Source organism: Triticum urartu, chromosome 2, assembly GCF_003073215.2.
Source record: "Triticum urartu cultivar G1812 chromosome 2, Tu2.1, whole genome shotgun sequence".
Taxonomy (NCBI): Eukaryota; Viridiplantae; Streptophyta; class Magnoliopsida; order Poales; family Poaceae; genus Triticum; species Triticum urartu.
The window spans coordinates 40,240,766-40,261,278 of NC_053023.1; the positions used below are offsets into that span (position 1 = coordinate 40,240,766).

At 47.5% G+C, this 20,513-nt stretch overlaps 3 protein-coding genes across 3 annotated transcripts; all 3 read right to left on the reverse strand.

Annotated features, from left to right (window-relative positions):
* Positions 1-3,208: 3,208 nt before the first annotated feature.
* On the reverse strand, positions 3,209-5,591 carry LOC125540921 (L-type lectin-domain containing receptor kinase SIT2-like). Its single transcript, XM_048704444.1, has one exon. The coding sequence runs from the start codon at positions 5,560-5,562 to the stop codon at positions 3,664-3,666; it is 1,899 nt and encodes a 632-aa protein (XP_048560401.1). The 5' UTR covers positions 5,563-5,591; the 3' UTR covers positions 3,209-3,663.
* A 1,923-nt stretch (positions 5,592-7,514) lies between these two features.
* LOC125535516 (scar-like domain-containing protein WAVE 5) lies at positions 7,515-11,280 on the reverse strand. The gene is made up of 4 exons (XM_048698581.1): positions 9,220-11,280; positions 8,763-9,140; positions 8,506-8,640; positions 7,515-8,397 (listed from the first exon to the last, which is right to left on the reverse strand). Exons 1-4 carry the CDS (start codon positions 9,384-9,386, stop codon positions 7,863-7,865), a joined length of 1,215 nt encoding a protein of 404 aa, XP_048554538.1. The 5' UTR covers positions 9,387-11,280; the 3' UTR covers positions 7,515-7,862.
* Positions 11,281-14,434: 3,154 nt separating this feature from the next.
* LOC125535515 (L-type lectin-domain containing receptor kinase SIT2-like) lies at positions 14,435-18,691 on the reverse strand. The gene is made up of 2 exons (XM_048698580.1): positions 18,534-18,691; positions 14,435-18,438 (listed from the first exon to the last, which is right to left on the reverse strand). The coding sequence occupies exon 2, from the start codon at positions 16,619-16,621 to the stop codon at positions 14,543-14,545; it is 2,079 nt and encodes a 692-aa protein (XP_048554537.1). The 5' UTR covers positions 16,622-18,438; positions 18,534-18,691; the 3' UTR covers positions 14,435-14,542.
* Between the last annotated feature and the right edge of the window lie 1,822 nt (positions 18,692-20,513).

Below are 20,513 nucleotides of genomic sequence, written 5' to 3' on the forward strand. Positions count from 1 at the left end.
GGCTCTCTTATCACCAGCAGCGCAGAAGGATCGCACGCCAGTCTCTTTGTCCTAGGCCATGGTGCCTTGGAATTCTGAACTGTGCCGATATCTCCTTGTGAGAGCTTGCGAGGTGTCGTGAGGTGGGAGCCTTGTGCTTGAATGCAATAATACTTTTCTAGTACTATTTGAGACGTGAGTGGACCGACCAGGCAAGGCAAGTCTCAGGTCGTCGCTCTAGACTTCTAGTACTTGCTACGTACGCTTCAGAAAAAACGTTCTTATATTATGGGACGGATGAAGTAGTAGTCATTTTGGGATGTCGGTGTTATTCGGCACCGTGCTAGACGGGAAAAATATGGTCATCACTCGCCAGATCGTCCAATTAATGGCGCGTTAGGCATGCTAGCGTTTTCTACATGCCTGTCACCCAAGTTTCATCGCAGTCATTGTCGTGTTCATCCGTATACGTGTGCGCTTGCAGTTGCGCGGGTTGATGCGGTGCGAAATGACACAGCGCGCGTTGTGGCAGCGGCCGTGGCCTGGTCGTCTTCGCGGCAACACCTATGAAAATCGAACGCAAAATTATAGCGTATGCAGTAGGAGGAAGGGGAGGGACAGGAGCAACGTAGTGCACGACGTCTCCGAGCTTTTCTGAATGTTTTTCGCTGACCAGTTTTTTCAAGCTCCTTACCGAGAGATTTATCTCCGCACCCTGCGTCTCGGTGGGTGGTATCACTATGAACATCCTTGCCGAATCTTTTCAGTCTTATGTTTTTGGATAACTTGAAATGAATTGTCATCAGCTGCACGGTTTATCATGGTAATTTTGATTCAAGTTTCCTAAGTTGAAGCGATGCAATCACAGACCCCTTATGTATCTTGACTGATAGCCGTCGCAATCACAGGTGATATCACCATGAACTTCAGGCTGGAGTTTTTGTTTTTTGCTTGCACTATGTACCTGATAATCCCAGCAGAATGTTGTCGATAGTTGTGCTTTCTGTATAAAGCAGGGCCTGAAGGTGTATGCAGTCCATGTAAATGACACTGTTCACTGTCCGGCACAGAAGCATGGTTTTCAATTTCAGTGAGATTTCGATGAAATTCACTTAATTTCAATAATTTCAGTAGACACTTACTTATTTACTTTTTGGTCAAAATATTTCAGTAGTACACAGGAATTCAAATATTTCTCAAAATGATTATAAAAAAATCAAATATTTAATTGAATTCAAGTGAATATTTCAGTCCTTTGACCGAAATGCAAACCGGATAAGGATCACAGCTGAATTTGGGTTGGTGCTGAATTTTTTCTGAAACTGAAAGTGAAAACCATGCACAGAACCATCACAGCTGAATACCGGATTGGTAGCCAAGAAACACTGATTGGTCCCCTTTCAGGTTGCGATCGGTGGTACCGCCGCTTGCTTCTTCAACGATGTAGGTGGACAAGGTATTTCATAGCTGGAATGCTCCGAGGTCGCCTCTAGCTGAGTGTCCCCAGTGCTTTTGGTATAAAATGCAACCTCATTCGGATCAGGTGCGTCTTCAGAATGCACTTGATTGTAGTTAGGAAAATTTTCTGTCAAGTCAAGGATTCTGCTAACGGGTCGACGTGCTTCTTGACAGAGAGCTTCCTCGGTAGGCTTTCGACCCTCGAGGTGATGAAGTCGACAAGGGCACTACGGCCATCTGTGGCAATGTTGGCATTCTCGTCGGCCTTGTTGGCGCCATTGTCTTCTGTGATGTCACACGCACGAGTAGAGGCTGCACCTGGAGACAGCCATGCCCCGAACGAGCTCTCAACGAGGTAATTGCTTCTCTCCTTGGTCACTGGTACTGCAGGGCATGGCGCTTCGGTGTTTGACATTTCAGGCGAATCTGCTGAAGACAAAATGTGTGTTTCCGATGCTTCACTCTCTGACGAATGCTGATTGTGTAAGGTGTGCATTTGACGTCTGAATCTTCTGATCATGTAACGGTATTTAAGTTGCCGGAGCGTATCGGACAAGGTACCTGTTTTGAATCTGCAGGAGGTTCAAATGTCAGGTTAATTTGGATGCTAAAGAATGAACACCGAAAAGAAAGCTGGAAAAAAGCGAGAAATGAGCTAGGGAAATTTAAGAAGTGTTACATGGAGTATTTTGTATGGTGGGCTTCCTCGGCAGGAGGTTTCGAATGGATGTCTGAACACTGAAGGTCTGGTTTGGTTTCATGCTGTGCAGAGTGGGTTCTGAAGAAGGAGGGGTCGGTGTATCTCTTCAAGCACGCTCCCTCGCCACCAGCATCATACCTGCACCCAAAACAAGCCCAAATTAACCAGGGAAAAGCTCATATTGAGCTGCTTAATTTTCAGTAAAGAAGTGTTACTTGTCCAGCATGGACAGTTGCGGAGGCCCGCGGCGACCCTGGATGAGCTTTGCGATGGAACACGGCCTTGTTCCTCCCACCACAATCACCGGCGGCGGCCGATCGACACGGTGGTCTGCGACGGGATAACTTCTGGCCGATGAAGTACACAAGCGTGTGTGTGCAGGAAGCAGGGCCGTCCATTCCGCTCCTCGACGAGCGGCAGCGCCTCCTCGAGCCGCCGTGCCCCCAGCGTGAGGCCGCGCACCCGAGCGGACACCGCCGTCGCTTGGTCGTGCAGGCCGTCGGACACCTCCACGGCAAGCCTGAAGATCAGGTTCAAAGCTAGTCTGGTGAATTTGCAGTACGTAGCCGCACGTACGTATAGAAAGCCATGGGGAAGCTGAAGCTGAACTAGTGCAGTTGCAGACTTGTAGTATGCAGCAGGACGGAGGGACAGGAGCAACGTACTGTGCGGGGTCTCCAAGCTGACGGAGGAGGCTCACGAGGCCGGCCATGGCGGCCTCGGACAGCTCGGTGTGGCTGGACTCGTTGCCGTCGGTGGCGACCTTGGGCCTTGACAGTAGCGTCAGAAGCTGGGCGATGCTCAAATCAAAGGACATACAACGGCGCGTACAACCAAATGGAATCATGTGCACGTCGCTCTTGACCTTCAATCAAGCTGTGCATGAACACGCAATGTGCTGTTACCGGCCGATTCATTTGGTGGACACAACTACAGGTTGACAGGCTGGTCAACGAGACAACGACTCGTCAGAGCACGTGTACACTCTAATCTTTCTTAATTGTAGCACCTACTCAGCCGTTTGAACGGATCGAACAGTGAAGGTACACTTCGAAGCTATTGCATGAAATCTTTCTTAACCACTTGTACTTATACATATAGTGATTAACCAACATTCATTGAACGGAAAATGGACAGTTCCAACATGCAGGACGGAGCTATGCCGAACCACAAGCATAGCTTTTTGTTTGACAGCAACAAAGCATAACTTCTTAATACAACTCCTTCCACCAAATTAGTGAAAACAGAGAGAGAGAGAGAGAGAGAGAGAGAGAGAGGTCAATTACATACATGATTCATCTTCCCTCTCGCAAAATGGTCTCATCCGACACAGTGGCGACACTCATTGCGGGCTGAGAACATGGCATGTTGTGTGAATCAAATCCTTCATTTTGCATTTGGGCCATCATTATATAGCTTATGTAGGCCGGAGATAAATCAGGAGGCGATTGACCATGGTCGAGGTACTGCATGACCTTTCGCATGATAGGCCGTGCATTGGGTGACGGGTACGTGCATAGCAAACCCTATTTGAGCACGATGGTTACCTCCTCCGTGTTGAATTCCCTTCCGAGTCGTGGATCCACCGTGTCGAGCATTGAGCCGTCATGGTGGTGCTCAAGCACCCACTCGACCAACAACACCCGGTTGTTTTGCTCATCGATGAAGATTGGCTTGCGTCCACATGTGACCTCTAGGAGAAACACACCAAACGCGTACACATCAGAGAAGGGTGTTGGCCTCCCCGCGCGCGAGAGCTCAGGTGCAAGATATCCGATAGTGCCAGCCACATGGGTGGTTTCAGCGGTGGTTTCGTGGTCGTATATCCTTGCAAGACCAAAATCGCCCAACCTTCCATTCATCTTACTATCCAAGAGCACATTGCTTGCCTTTGTATCTCTGTGGATGACGACCTGCTCCCAATCCTCATGGAGATATAACAAACTTGATGCCACACCTTTGACGATCGAATACCTCCGGGACCAGCATATAGTTGGGCCATTTCTTGTGTGTAGGTACTTGTCAAGACTACCATTTTCCATGTAGTCATATACCAGTAGAAGCTCCCCCTTACGCCTGCAATAGCCCAACAATTGTGTGATATTTCGGTGCCGAAGACGACCAATGCTCACCACCTCGGTGATGAACTCCTTAACCCCTTGCCTTGAATCATGTGACATTCTCTTCACTGCGACCTCCATGCCAGGCTTACGAAGCACACCCTTATATACACTTCCGAAACCTCCCCTCCCAAGTAGGTTCTTGTCACTGAACCCCTCGGTTGCATGAAACAAGTCCTTATAACAGAATCGATTTGAGCCAAACGGGACCTCCCAGTCTTCATGCACCGCAGAGTACGTGAGACGTCTTACAAATATGTAGATTCCGAGGCCTATGGCGGAAACCACCGTCGCCGACGTTACGGCCAGCACTATCTCCAGAATCTTGGAATTGGACTTTGGCTTGGGCCAGGCTAACGGCGGCAAGGCCGGCAGCGCTGAGATGTTCAGCGCAGGGGCTGGGCTATCCAGCGCAAAGCTCCAGCCGAAGACGAAGTGTCCTGTGGCGAGTGCGCCCGTTGCCGCCGAGAAGCCAATGCACGCCGTGCTCTGCACCACACCCGAGAGGTCGACGGTGGTCTGCAGAAGAGGGTACTTGGGTCTGGCCACGCCCAAGGGAGCCATGGTCACGTTGACCTGTGTGGCCCGGCCGTCGTAGTCCACCCACACCTGCATGGCCTTCCCACTGGTCAGGCTTAGGTTATTGAACTTTGGGCCGTACCCATTATATCCGAAGTCATCGAGGTACCCGGGCACTGCGGATACGACCGACACCAAGCTATCGACGTCGACTCCGACGTGGTTGTTGTTGATGTCGCGGAAGTCGTCGTTGAAGAGCGTATCGAACTCCACGGCAAAGATGTGCTCGCTCCGGTTACCTCCATCGGTGTGGTTGAGGAGGCCCAAGAACTGGCCTGGCATCGCAGTGGAGAGCGCCTCATTGGATTCGGAAACGAAGAAGGCCATGCCGGGGCTGCTTAGGTTGGCGGACTGCCCGTAGATGGCGAAGACGAAAGTAGTGGAGAAGGACCGTGCGGCACCGGTGGCGTTCGCCTCGACGCGGAACGGCAGCGGGGACGGGTGGAAGGCCTGGCCTTTTGCCTGAGTGGTGCCGTTGGTCAGCATGAGGAGGCCATCCGGTGTGAAGGCGGCGCCATCGAGCGTCAGGTTCGCGCCTGTGAAGCCGTTGTAGGCGAACTCCCGACCGTCATCGGTGCCGCCACCGCCGGTGGCCGCGAGGCAGCGACCAGTAGCCATGAGTAGCAAGAGGAGCAGAGCGACGAGGTGGCAAGTCTCGAGAGGCATGGCTCTCCTATCACCAGCGGCGCACAGAGGCCGCACGCCGGTCTCTTTGTCCTTGGCCATGGTGCTTGGGATTTCTGAACTGTAGACGGCCAAGAGGACAACTTTTATCTCCTTATGAGTGCTTCCGAGGTGTGGTTATATTGGAACCCTTGTGGTTGAATGCAATACTTTTCAATTTGAGACGCGAGTGAACCGGCCAGGCAAGGCAACCTCAAGTCTCAAGTCGTCGTTCTAGACTTCTAGTACGGGCGTGCTACCTACGCTTCAGGCCAATGCCCGGTGACAAACTGACAATCCACTCACTTAATGCTTGGTTGGATCTAGTCATTTTGTGATGTCGGTGTTATTCGGCACCGCGTTAGACGGGGAAAATATGGTCATCACTTGTCAGATCGTCCAATTAATGGCGCGTTAGGCATCCCGGCGTTTTCTACATGCGTGTCACCCAAGTACCATACCATCGCTGTCAATGTCGTGTTCATCCGTATACGTGTGCTTTTTTAGTTGTGTGGGTTGACACAGTGCGAAATGACCCAGCGCGCGTTGTGGCAGCGGCCGTGGCCTGGTCGTCTTCGCGACAATCCTGAAGAGCACACACCTATGATATGAAAATCGAACGCAAAATTATACGTATGCTATAGGAGGAAGGGGAGGGACAGGAGCAACGTAGTGCACGAGGTCTCCGAGCTTTTCTGAATGTTTCTCGATGACCAGTCTCTTCAGGCTCCTTTATCGAGAAATATATGTCCGCACCCTGCGTCTCGGTGGGTGGTATCAACATGAACATCCTTGCTGAATCTTTCCAGTCTTATGTTTTCGGATAGCTTGAAATGAATGAAATTGTCATTAGCTGCACGGTTTATCATGGTAATTTTTGTTTGAGTATTCTAAGTTCAAGCCATGATCATAGACTTTTTAGAGCATCTCCAACAGATGCGCGGTTACCCGGCGCGCTAAATCTTTTTTGCAGCGCCAAAATATTGTTTTGGCGCGCTGGGCTGGTGTTTTGCTTTATCAGAAGCACAAAAACACGGCCCCCCAATCTGGCGGCCCCACCCGCAGCAACCCAGATTTTGCAGCTCGCGCGAACAGGCGCACCAAATAAGCAGCGTGCGATGCCGTTTTTCCAACGCGCTGAACCTACTTTACCGCTCGCGAGATTTTAGTGCGTCTGTTAGAGCGCCAGTTTCGATCGCGCGCGCAATATAGTCATTTTTTCCTGCGCGCGGTTAATCTAACACATGACATATCCTAAACCCGAATCAAATCCGACCCCTATTGGTTCTATATGCAGAAGGGACCAGAAAAAATTTGAGATGGCTAGGCACTTACAGCGAAGATCCGGCGTGAAAAAGTTGATGCACGTCGATGAGGATGATGTGGCCTCTCGGGTCGGGGAAGGTGGCGTCCGCTCGGGGAAGGATCTGGCGCCGCGACCCGACTGGGGTGACTTGCGATGGAGGGAGTGATGGGGAGTAGGAGCAGGAGGGGGAGACACGGCGAGTGCGATCGGCGGCGATCGAGGGCGCCGGGGGCGATCGGTGACGATCGAGGGCGCCGGAGGCGATCGGCGACGATCGAGGGCGCCCGAGGTTAGGGCTCGAGAGGAGGAGAGAGGACGAACCGCTCGAATCGAAATTCAAAAGAGTACGCATGATGATGGGACATCTATAATGAAGTGCTTTATTAATGCAATTAATTTAATCGAAAAATTTAGGACGATAATACCCCTGGACCAAATTGGGCTGATTAAAGGTTAAAAAAATTAGGTCAAAAATACCCTTGAGCTTAAAAAGGCCCAATTATTCTGATCCGTTAGATCGGCCATATAATACATGTGCTCTGGTGTATTATAATGCACCTTAAAATCTCCCATTGCAATAACAGACCCCTTATGTACCTTGAGTGATAGCCATTGAAATCACAGTTCACGGGTGATATCAGCATGAAGTTAAGGCTGTAGTTTTTTTTTTTTTTTTGCTTACACTACGTAGCTGATAATCCCGGAAGGATGTTGTCGACACTTGCGCTTTCTATATAAAGCGGGGCCTGAAGGCCGATTCTCCGGGAAAAAAATAGTCATTACATCGGAGGAATAGGCAGCAACGACAGTACATGTAAATGGTACTGTTCACTGTCCGGCACAGAAGCATCACAACTCAATAGCGGACTGGTATCCAACATATGCAGATTAGTCCCTTTTGGGTTTTGATCACTTATGCCGCCGCTTGCTTCTTCATCGACGCTAGCAGGTGGAAGGTTATTCACAAGGATCGTCACATTGCTCCGAGGTCGCCTCTCGTTAAGTCTCCTCGATGCTTTTGCTGTAAAATGCAACTTCATCTGGATCTGGCATGTCTTCAGAATTCACTAGTTCGTTGTGACGAATGTGCTGATTCATTCTCAAGCAGCACCTTCTTAGCCATGTTCCGGAAGGATTCCGTTAAAGGATCACTATGCTTCCTGACAGAGAGCTTCCTCGGCGAGCTTTCGACCCTTGAGGCGATGAAGTTGATAAGGGCGCTACGAGCATTTGTCGCAATGTTGGCATTCTCATCGGCCTTGTTTGCGCCATGGCTGGCAAATCCATCAGCATTGGTTTCTTGTCTGATGTCAGACGCATGAGTAGAAGCTGCATCCGGAGAGAGCCATGCCCCGAACGAACTGGTCCTCTGGACGAGCTCACTGCTCCTCTCCTTGACCGGCACAGCAGAGCATGACAGTCTGGTGTTTGATGTTTCAGGCGGATCAGCTGAAGACAAAACATGTGCTTCGGATCCTTCATCTTCTGCCGAATCCGGATTGTGAGAGCTATGCATTTGACGCCTGATTCTTCCGATGATGTGTCGATATTTCAGTTGCCGGAGCGTATCGAGCAACGCTCCTGTTTTGAATCTGCAGGAGATTCAAATTGGACGTTAATTTGGATGCTAAAGAATGAAAGCTGAGACCGGAAGATGGAAAAGGGAGAAATGAGCTTCAGAAATAAATACAAAGTTTTACTTGGAGCATTTGTGTGAACTCTGAAGCTTTGGCTTGGTTTCATGCAAGAAAAGCTCATGCTTGGCAGGCTGGGCTCTGAAGAAGGACGGGTCCGTGTATCGCTTCAGGCACGCCCCCTCGCCGCCGGCATCATACCTGCAACCGAATCAAAGTTTTTGAGGCACCTGCTGAGGTTTTCCTACTGTCTCACTTTTGTGCTAATTTTAGTACAAAGTTATACTAGGAGTGAGACATTTATTTTGGGACGGAGGGAGTACTTGTCAAGCATGGACAGCTGCGGAGGCCCGCGGCATCGCCGGATGTGCTCCGCGATGGAACGAGGCTTCGTTCCTCCCACCACAATCACGCCGTGGTTCACCGGCCTGGCACTTGCGCGGCGCCGGTGCACGCCGTGGCCTGCGACACGACACAAGCCTTCTGACCGAATGCCTGAAGAGAAGACTGAATTGCTGCAGGCAACGGCGACGTCCTGCTGCTGCACGAAGCAGGGCCGTGCACTCCGACGACGGCGGAGCCGCTCCTCGACGAGCGTCAGCTCCGCCTCGAGCCGCCGCGTCCCCAGCGTGAGGCCGCGCGCCCGAGCGGACACCGCCGTGGCCTGTTCGTGCAGGCCGTCGAACACCTCCGCGGCAAGCCTGAAGATCATGGGGAAGCTGAAGCTGAACTAGTGCAGTTGCAGACATGCAGCAGGGCGGAGGGACAGGAGCAACGTACTGTGCGAGGTCCCCGAGCTGGCGGAGGAGGCCCACGAAGCCGGCCATGGCGGCGCCCTCATCCTCGAGGACGACAGCTTCGGGGAGCTCGTCGGCGTTGGTGGTGAGCTTGGGCCTTGACAGTGTTGGCGTCAGAAGCTGAGCACTCTGCTCCATGCGCGCATGCATGCAGGTGCTACTCGATGGATGCTTATTCTTCCTTCCTAAGTCCAAATGGCTTCATTAATTTGGAGTCGGTTGATGGCTTCATTAATTTGAAGTCGGGCTTTATGCCTTTCATCTATAAAAGTCCAAATGGCTCGTGACAAGCGACTGACATGTAGCCATTACCATGGCGGAGCACGGCACGGGCGGTCCCCGAGCAGAGAGTAGGAGGAGGTACCACCGTATCCTACGTACTGCGCATGCTTGTGCACCGCGCCATGTGAGTACGTACGGAATACAGTTTTCTACCGCACTCGCGTTGCGGCTACTCAACGTTGTAGTACATTCATTGGCGCTACAACAACTGCGTACTATGCATTTACAAGCTACGGAAAGTCGTTAGGTTCTTACCGTATAAAAGGTTCTCCATTTATGACAAGCCAACCTCTAAATAGAGAAGGGATATTGCGTTTTTGCCATGTTAATGCTTCCTGATGAAAAGGGAGATGAAAATAATGCCTGGCGAATTGGCGATCTCCATGCATTAAAATGAAAAGAATCCAACTCTTTGAGGCAACAACACAACAAACGCTAGCTAGCTGCTTTTGTACCATGCCGCCGGACAAAATATCATCTAGGCCGAGCCAGTGCCACGAGTCGCGAGGTCGCACAACCTACTTATTAGCTTCACGGTTTACCGTGCCAATTTTGGTTTAAGTATTCTAAGTTCGGGTTACTCCATGTGTACCTTGACTGATAGCCATTGCAATCAGAGGTGATATCACCATGAAGTTCAGGCTGGGGTTTTTTATCATTTTGCTTGCACTATGTAGCTGATAGTCCCAGCATGATATTGTCGACTGTTGAGCTTTCTATATGAAGCAGGGCCTGAAGGTGAATGCAGTTTCCAATCCATGTAAATGACACTGTTCACTGTCCGGCCTATAAGGGCATCTCCAATGGTGAACGCATGTACGGGCGTTTAGGGAAATAAAATAATTAGAAAATCATCTAAGAGTCCGTCGGCTCGAACGCCAGGCGCATTAGTAGGCGCTAAAAAATCCAATCGTTACGCTAATCGCCAGGAGAGAAAACGCTTAAGCGCTTGGTTCCTACTTTTGTGTCGATATGGCACCGGACGCCAGGATTCTCTCGTCCAACCACCGATCGAACAGGAATTCGATCCTGGCGCCTCCTACAAGCGTCACGCATTGTAGATGCCCTAAGCATTACAGCTTATACCGGATTGGTAGCCAGCATATACGCAAAATTGTTAGGTAGTACCTCCTCCTACTCTCCGGAACAATGCATTGTTACCGTTTAAAAGGCTCTCAATTTACAAGCCAGCTTCAAAATAATCAAAGATCACTTCTTCTTCAATACAACCCCCCTAAACACATCAACAGTGAAGATTTGTTTATACCTCTTCATGAAAAAGGGTAGGATGGTCTTTTTTTTATTTTTTAGTTGATGATGAGTTTTTTTTTCCGTCAAGATGTATACGACACCCAACCCCCGCCGAACTGGGCCGGGCCCAATGGTGATGGTTGTAGTAAGCGCGCCCCTTCACGGGTTGTAAAAATTGATAAGAAACCTAAAACAAGTGGAGCTATGAGGATTCGATCCACAAACCTCTTGCACCAAGCTTGAGTGGCTCACCAATTGACACAGCTAGTGACTATGTAAAGCAATGATCGTGAAATCTTAAAAACTAACACCAGGGAACACGCCTTTTCACAGATTGTAAAAAATCACAAAAGAAATGAACCAGCCAGGAATCTAACCACAGATCTCTTTCAACAACCGTGAGCGACATATCAGTTAAGCTGACTAATGTTTTTGCAAAACAAGGAGTGCACATACTTAAGAACTAACACTAATCCAGAATTTAGGCACCTTTTCAAAAAAATCAAACATTTGTTGGAAATTCTGAATATATTTTTAAAAATCAAGTAATCTTTTAATATCCAATAGTTTTCGAAAATTTCATTTTTTTAGAAGCATGACATATTTTTCCTAGCATGAACATTTAAAAAAAAAATTAAAGAGATATGTTAGTTCAAAATGTTAGGAATATTCTTTTGAACAACATTTTCAATAATTTTAAAGAGATATGAGGAGCGTGCAAACTTAAGAAGTAACATTCTGAACAATTTTATGAACACAACTTGAACACTTGCTTTCTTCTGGTTTGTTTCCCTTTTTTATTTTATTTTTCCTTTTTATTTTTTCCAGTTATTTCAAATGTGTGAACCTTTTAAAATAAAAAATAATGAATTTGTCCTATTTTTTAATCCTTTTCACTTTCTCCAGCTTATTTTTCCAACTTTTTTGGTGGACTTTTTTGGAAAATTTTCAACATGGATATTTTTTCCAGCATTGATGAACTTATTTCAAATTCACGAACGCTTGGGCCGGCCAAATAGGTGCCTCACCGGAGTGATGAGATCACCCATCAGGGTGGTAGAAATTGAAATTTCCGTTTTTACCATGTGTTTTTTATTTTGGTTAGCAAACCTAAAACCCAAAAATGGCAACCCAATACAATAAATTGATATTTCGTTAACCAACTGATTCGGTTTGGATTTCAGTTTATAATGAAAATCTTTTTGTAGCGCACACGTAAAAGCTACGACACAACTACTAGCGCTTCCCTTGTGTCGTCCTCTAATATCCATGACCACCTTTATCCTCTGAGCATACCTACGCGTTGTGGTAGTAAACAACTAAGACGGTTGCCGCTGCATGCTCTGCCTGCCCACAAAAGTACTAGTAGTTGCCCTTGGGTTTTGCAATTAGGTGGACAATGAAGCCTAGCAATAGCTTAGCTGGTTTAGCTCTCATGTGGGAAACAAAGCATGCATTGGGCCCTTCGTATCCTGCATGGTTGGGCACGTGCGCGCGATTGAGCCTTTGGTGTTGGGTGACACGCGTGAGGGAGCCTCGTACTGGATGCCTGGATTTCTGTTTTTTCTTTCAATTATACGGTTTAATACCGAACCTGATCTGAATTCGGTTATTAAAAAGAAAAAACCAATGTTTGAACATTTTTGAAATGAACCCAACTTCTGCAAGCAGGTGGGGATGCCCATGATATGCATCCATGTCAGGTTTGAACGATTTCTGACACCGTATGCAAGTCGCGGGACCTCCGACCATTTATCAGTAGTTTTTGACAGAGAAAACTCTAGAAAAGGCAAAACTTGTCGAAACCCAGACAACTTGAACTGGTGCCTTGAATTGGTCATAAAAGGCCATGAAAAAAATTGGGCCAACTAAAGGATGTTGAGAAACAACATGCTCTCGAACGGACCTTTATGGCATACCCGGACACTCTCCGTTGAACAGGTCTATTTGGACATTCTTGAAATGACCCCAAATTTCCAAGCAGGTGGGCATGCCCAAGGTAGGCATCTATGCCAGGTTTGAACAATTTTCGACATAGTATGCAAGTTGTGACACGTCCAGTCATTTATCGATCTTTTTTTTTACCAAGAAAACACCAGAAAATGTAAAACTTTTCGAAAACCCAAGAAACTTGGCATGGTACCTTGAATTGGTCATACAAGCCATGAAGAAAATTGGGGCCATTTCCATTTCCATTTGTGTTTTTTGGGACATTCTTGTAACGATCCCAACTTTTGCTAGCAGGTGGGCATGCCCATGGGTTGCATCCATGCTAGGTTCGAAGGGAAAAATATTTAAAGTCATAATAAAAATAGTTACTTAAAACTATCATATTGGTGAATTATTTTCTGTTTTTGTGAGCGTCAATGGGCCAGCCCAGTCGGCCGGCCTCCTGCGTGTGCTGCCATCTATTTGACGCTACTCCCGAAACATATGGAATTTCCTAATTGGCACTCGTCGCATTAAGTTGTCAACCAAACGGATAAAATGAGCGAAGCAAATAACGTTATGGTCTCGCCTATTGAGCATCGTTAGTGACCACTCAACCTTCAATATTTAGAATATTTTTAAAACCAATTTTCAGAATTTCAAAAATATTCATATTTATTAATCAATGTTCAAAAAATTCAGAAAATGATGGTCTTATGCTTCCGTTACAAAAATTGTTCGCAATTACAAATTTTTTTGTTGTTTTTTCATTCCTTTTCTGGAGTTGCAAAAAAGTTCACGTTCCAACAATTGTTTGTGTTTACATAAAAATTTGAATTATAAAAATGTCCCGGTTTTAAAAAATATTCGTGTTTCAAAGCTGTTCATGGTTTGAAAAAACTGTTTCAGTTTATTTTATATTTGTTCAAGAATCTGAAAAGTGATTGGGATTCACAAAAAAATCATGTTTTGTTTTCAAAAAAATATTTTGCGTTGAAAGTGTTTAAAATTATTCTGCATTGTTCTTATCCTTAAGGCTTCGCGCTGATATATAGGCAAAAACATTAGCTAGGCGAGCTGGTTGTAACACGTTTCTTGAATTCAGTTGGTCCCTAGTTTGAATTTTTGCAAGCGCGGTTTTATTTTTGAACCGCTGCTACACGCTATCTTCATGGGCCAGCCCAGGTGGGTGATCTTCTCTACGTATACGTCCCGGGGGCTACGCACCATACTCACAAAACCAAGTACGACATGTGAAATGACTATATTACCCTTTATACATTTTAGAAGGGGGGTTGTACCGAAGCGGGTCTCTGCAAAGATTACGGCCATAGTAAATTCTTCTGACCGAAAGTAGGAGTAGCATTACAATCGAATTCCTCAAGCCAGCAATACAACAAACATTAACTACCAAGATCAGGTTGCTAGTGTCCTCGGTACCCAGTCACGAACTCAAGATCACGAGAACAACCAAAGTTATCCTCCAAGGGTCAGTTCGAAACCCAATCGAATCATGTGCATGTACGCTCTTGACCTTCAATTAAGCCGTTCATGAACACACAATATGTTATTACCCGCCGATTCATTCAGTGGACAAAATATTAGGTTGCCGGGCTGATAAAGGACTCGTCAGAGTACCTCTACACTCCAACGTTCGAAGCTATGACCCCCGCAAAAAAAAAATCCATATAATGGAAAACAGATAGTCCCAACACGCATCACGAAGCAGTGCCGGATAACTGAGTAAAACTTCTTAAAAACTTTTTAATACAACTCCTTGGCTCCTTTATCAAATTAGCAAAAGCAAGAGAGAGAGAGGGGGGGGGGTCAATTACATACATGCCTCATCTTCCCTCTCGCAAAATTGTCACTGAAGACTCACCCGACACTGTGGCAACACTCCTTGCCGGCTGAGAACATGGCATGTTGTGTGAATCAAACCCTTCATTTTGCATTTGGGCCATCATGATGTAGCTTATGTAGGCCGGTGATAAATCAGGAGGCGATTGGTCATGGTCAAGGTACTGCATGACCTTTCGCATGACAGGCCGCGCGTTGGGCGATGGGTATGTGCATAGCAAACCCAATTTGAGCACGATGGTTACCTCCTTCATGTTGAATTCCCCTCCGAGTCGTGGATCCACTGTGTCGAGCATTGAGCTGTTGTGGTGGTGCTCAAGCACCCACTCGACCAACAATACCCGGTTGTTTTGCTCATTGATGAAGATTGGCCTTCGTCCACATGTGACCTCTAGGAGAAACATGCCAAATGCATATACATCAGAGAAAGGTGTTGGCCTCCCGGCACGCAAGAGTTCTGGCGCAAGATATCCCATGGTGCCAGCCACATGGGTGGTTTGAGCAGCAGTTTCGTGGTCATATATCCTTGCAAGACCAAAATCACCCAACCGCCCATTCATCTTGCTGTCCAAGAGCACATTACTTGCCTTTATATCTCGATGGATGATGACCTGCTCCCATTCCTCATGTAGATACAACAAACTTGATGCCACACCTTTGATGATTGAGTACCTCTCGGACCAGCATAGAGTTGGGCCATTTCTTGTGTGTAGGTACTTGTCAAGACTACCATTTTTCATGTAGTCATAAATCAGGAGAAGTTCACCTTTACGCCTGCAGTAGCCCAATAATTGTGCGATATTTCGATGTCGAAGACGACCAATGCTAACCACCTCGGCAATGAACTCCTTTACCCCTTGCCTTGAATCGTGTGACATTCTCTTCACGGCGACCTCTATATCAGGCTTGTGAATCACGCCCTTATAAACACTCCCGAAACCTCCCCTCCCGAGCAGGTTCTTCTCATTGAACCCCTCTGTCGCGTGAAACAAGACTTCATAAGAGAATCTCTTGGGGCCTAACGAAACCTCCCAGTCCTCTTGCACCTCGAAGCAATTGAGACGCCATCTTACAGTGACGTAGATTCCGATGCCAACTGAAACCAGCGTCAACGACGCTAAGGCCAGCACGAGCTTCAGCGACATGGAAATGGGCGGTGAGTTGGACCAGTTGGTCTTCGTCCAGGCTGATGGCAAGGCCGGCAGCACCGAGATGTCAAGAACCGGGGCCGGCCCATCCAGCGCGAAGCTCCAGCCGAGGATGAAGTGTCCGGAGGTGATATTGCGCATCACCGACGAGAAGCCGACGTATGCCGTGCTCTGCACCACGCCAGAGAGGTCGATGGTGGTCTGCAGCATGGGCCTCTTGGGCCTGACCACACCCAACGGAGCCATGGTCATACTGATCACCATTGCCTTGCTGTTGTAGTCCACCCACACTTGAATAGCTTTCCAGCTTATCACAGATAGGTTTAGTAGCCGCCCGGTGCCGTCGTCGTAGTACCCGGTGTTGGCGGAATTGAGGGACACCAGACTATCACCGTCGACGCAGACGTACTTGTTCTTGATGTCATTGAACTGGGCATTATAGAGCGTGTCGAACTCCATGGCAAAGATGTTGGCGCTCTGGTTGCCATTGCTGAGGCCCAAGGGCTGGCCTGACAACGCAGTGGACAGCACCTCCGAGGACGAAGAGATGAAAAAGGCCAGGCCGCGGACGCTAAGGTCGGCGTGCTGGCCGTGGCCGAAGATGGCTAAGACGAAGGTGGTCGAGAAGGACCGCACAGGGCCGGTGCCGTTTGACCCGGAGCCGAACAGCAGCAAGGGCGGGTGGAAGGCATGGCCCTTCATCTTTCTGGTGGCACCGTTGGTCAGCATGAGCAGGCCGTTCGGCATGACCATGCTCGCGCCGCCGAGCGTCAGGTTCGCACCCGCGAAGCCGTTGAGAGCGAACTGCCGACCGTCATCGCTGCCGCCGCTGCCGGTGGCCGCGAGGCAGCAGTGACCGGCTGCCATGAGGAGCATGACGAGCGGAGCGATCAAGAGGTAAGGTTTGAGAAGCATGGCTCTCGTATCCTTTTTCTTTCTTCTTTTTTTTTTTGCGAAAAATGGCTCTCGTATCCTTGGCTAAAGGTACTTGGGGTGATGAGAATTCTGGTAGCCCTATGGACTGAAATGGGAATGCATATGGATGGTGTCTATAAAATGTGCTCTCCGCCCTGCTGTCTAAGAGTGAATGCACACTGTCTAGACACCACATGTGGTTGAATATGATCCTTTTCTAGGAGATGTGAGTCGACCGGCCAGGCCGGACAACCACAAGTCTCAAGTCGTCGTTCTTCAGTCTTGAGGTACATGCATGACACAGTAGACCAGTGGCTATTTTATCAAGCTGCGTGTAACGCGTGCATGATAGACCATTTTTGTGATGTCAATGTTAGGCACCGTGCTCGACAGGATATATATGGCCATCAAATCGTCCAATTAATGGTGCGTCTCGCCGTCTCGCATGATAGCGTATTCTACTAGCTGTCACTTTGGTTTTCATCCGTGTATGTGAGCCTGTTTTACGATGAACAAACAGAAATTCAGAATCAATTTATTTCGCTCAAGTTGGAAACGCGCGCAGCTGAACTTGGTGCTTTTCAGGGTCTCGTACGGGTACGGCCCGTAGATGGCGAAGACCAAACTAGTGGAGAAGAACCGCACGGCGCCGGTGCCGTTCGTCTCGGTGCGGAACAGCAGAGGAGACGGGTGGAAAGCCTGGCCTTTCATCAGGCTGGTACCTTTGGTGAGCAGCAGGAGGCCGTTCGACGTGACGACCGCGCCTTGGAGCGTCACGGTCGCTCCCGTGAAGCTGTTGTGGGTGTTAGAGATACAATAGGCAGATCAACTCGACAAAGAACGAAAACAAACAGAGGACATAAGATTTAACGTGGAAAACCCCTTCAACACGAAGGGAAAAAAACCACGGACACCAGCCAGCCAAATTTACTATATCGGGAGAGGTTATAAATACCGGGGATTTACAACTGGTCGACTTATCTCGTGCGGCGGCTTACAAGAGGTGTATATGACACAAGTGATCCTAGGTCAATACTGATCCGTACCAAGCCTACCGGCGACGGGCCTCGCTCCGCTCGCTCGTCAGAAGTTAGCCTTTCTCTTTATACTTGAATTTGGAGCATAACATAACAGTGGGCGAATTGTTGACCTTCACTGCTGTCTTTGCCGCCGGTGGCGGCGAGGCTGACAGCCACCAGAAGGAGCAGTGTGCCCAACTGGCAACGAAAATATGTTTTAGAATAGCTGCACCCAGGCCCGTCTATCCTAGCCATCCATTTTTTGCATCGCGATTTGTGCAAGCACATTTTTCCTTTTGGTTTCTCTCCCGTAGAACATGTTTTAAACTTCAAACTTCCACAGCACAACAAAGATTTCTATCTAGAATCTGGGATAAAACTTTCAGATTTTTTCGTCCAATATAAATATACGAATTAAGATTTTTTTGGTTAAAAAATCTTATTTTAAAAATTTATGTCGGACCAAAAAATATGAAAGTTTTATCTCACGTTCTAGTTGGCAAGCTTTATTGTGCTGCAAAGTTTTAGATTCAAGACATGTTCTATATGAGAGAAACAAAAAAAAAATTTTACATGTAAAATTTTAATTGTGTTGCACAGATCTCAAAGCAATAATGAAGAGCTAAGATAAATAGGCCTGGGTGCAGGTGCTCAAAAAATCTGCGTCCCAACTGGCAAGACTTGAGAAGCATGGCTCTTGTATAACCAGTGTGGCGTGAAGGACCGCAGGCTGGTCTCTGGCTAACGGCTGATGAAATCGAAACGCATGGATGGGGTCCAGAAATTGTGTTCTCTGCTCTGTGTAAGCAAAATTTCTTTAAGTGCGGAAAATTTGCAATACAAATAATTCAACGAAACATGCAAGAGATTTTCTATTCATGATCCGAGTGTACCTTGTTCCATCATGAGACCTTTCGAAGTCGATTCCGTCGTCGTCAAATGTTCTTCTTTTCTCTGCCTCTTTACTTCACACGTTCCTCCGATGGATGAAGAACCGGCCTTTCAGTATATGCGTGTGTGCTTTTGTGTGCCGTAGTACTCATGGTGGAGTACAAATATGAGACTATCCATCCGGTGAAGGCAGTGGCTCTTTTATAGTTCCCTTGCGGACGCCTGGAAACAGTCGCGTCCCATGAAAACGACGGACGCAACACTTCGTTTGTGTACGTGTGTGAAGCGCTGTGTCTCGCCACGAACGGCTCTCGCAAGCAAGCGTTACGGGCACGTTTCCTTAAGCCAAACGTTGCGTCTGTCCGCACTGCACGCATGCATGCATCAACCGTCGGCATTAAGGAAACGTCCAATCACTTCTCATTGGCGAGCCATCTCTGCATGCATGAGCAGTAGTACACGTCCATGCACTAGGAACGTGACTTGGCCACACACACACACACACACATTTGCATGCAAAGCACCGTGTACATAACCAGCATGTATATACACACCACATAGTTTGCTTTGACATATACCTCAATTGTGAAGATTACCAGAGGGAGAAAAGAGGGAGTTAAAACCCAGATTTTAATCTATCATTTCTAGCAACCATCATACTAGAACTCTTAATTAAAATCTCACTATAATTTACATTGGCCACATAAAATATTCTTACACTCTGCTGTCTTATGAAGTCTTGAGACTACAGTGAAGTATCAAGTCGTCGTTCTTGAGACGCGTGAGTAGACTGCAGTGTGAAGTATCAAGTTGTGGTCCTTGCGGGGCAACCTGCCGTTATTCTTGACCACTTGTCGAGCCGAGTGAGTGCGTGTAACGCGTACATGACCACTTGTGACGACCGCGCTCGAGGGAAAAATTCTGGTCATTAGATCGTCAAATTATTGGTGCCTCTCATGCTAGCGTTTTCTACCTGGCTGTCACTCAAGGTATCAATCATCACTATCATTTTCTCGTTCACTCATATATGTGAGCCTGATTTTACGATGAACAATCAGAAATTCATGACTGATTTGTTTCGCTGAAGTCGGAAACGTAGCTGAACTTGGTGTTGTTACCTGACGAGTGTGACCAGCCCTGTGCAAAATGGATACAATTCTGTCAGAATAATCCTAATATGCCTTGTTACATTTGTAGCAAGAGAATGTTCAGACATTTTTTTTAGCTGTTCGGATCCACAAACAACCACATTTTCCTTCTCCTCTTGATTCTGGAACAGGTTCTTTCCTTAGTGTTTCTCGGTGACTTTTTTCTTCAGGCTCCTTTTATCAGCTCTCCAGTAGCATCTCCATTGGTGACATCAGCATGAACATCCTCTCCTGAATTCTTTCAGCTTGGAATCACAAGTCATGGATAGTAGCTCTCTCATCTTCTTTATCAAAAAAAAAGAGGCTAAACTTACCCATGACTTGTGATTCCAAGCATTTAAATGGCAACGATCCAATTCCTCCAGGCAACAACACAACAAATGCTACATGTTCAAAAAAGCATTCCACCGGACAAAGATCAGGTAGGCCCAAACCCAGTGCCCTGAGCCTCGATCACGACAACAATCTAGTCATCCTCTCACTGTTAGTTCACATCGTGATCCAGTTGAAGCATGCATATGTACATGCACACTCTTTAACTTCAATCAATCTATTCCAACGCAATCTGTTGTTATCGATTCATTTGGTGGACATAGTAACATGTCATCAAGCTGAGCAATGACTTGTCTCAGTACTTGTACACTCCAACCTTCAAACCTGTGCATGAAATCTTTCTTAACGACTTGTACTTATGCATACATTGATTGGTCAACATACCACTCATTGCATGCTGAGAACACGGGATGTTGTGTGAATTAAACCCTTTATTTTGCATTTGTGCCATCATGATGTAGCTTATGTAGGTCGGTGATAAATCAGGAGGCGGTTGACTAT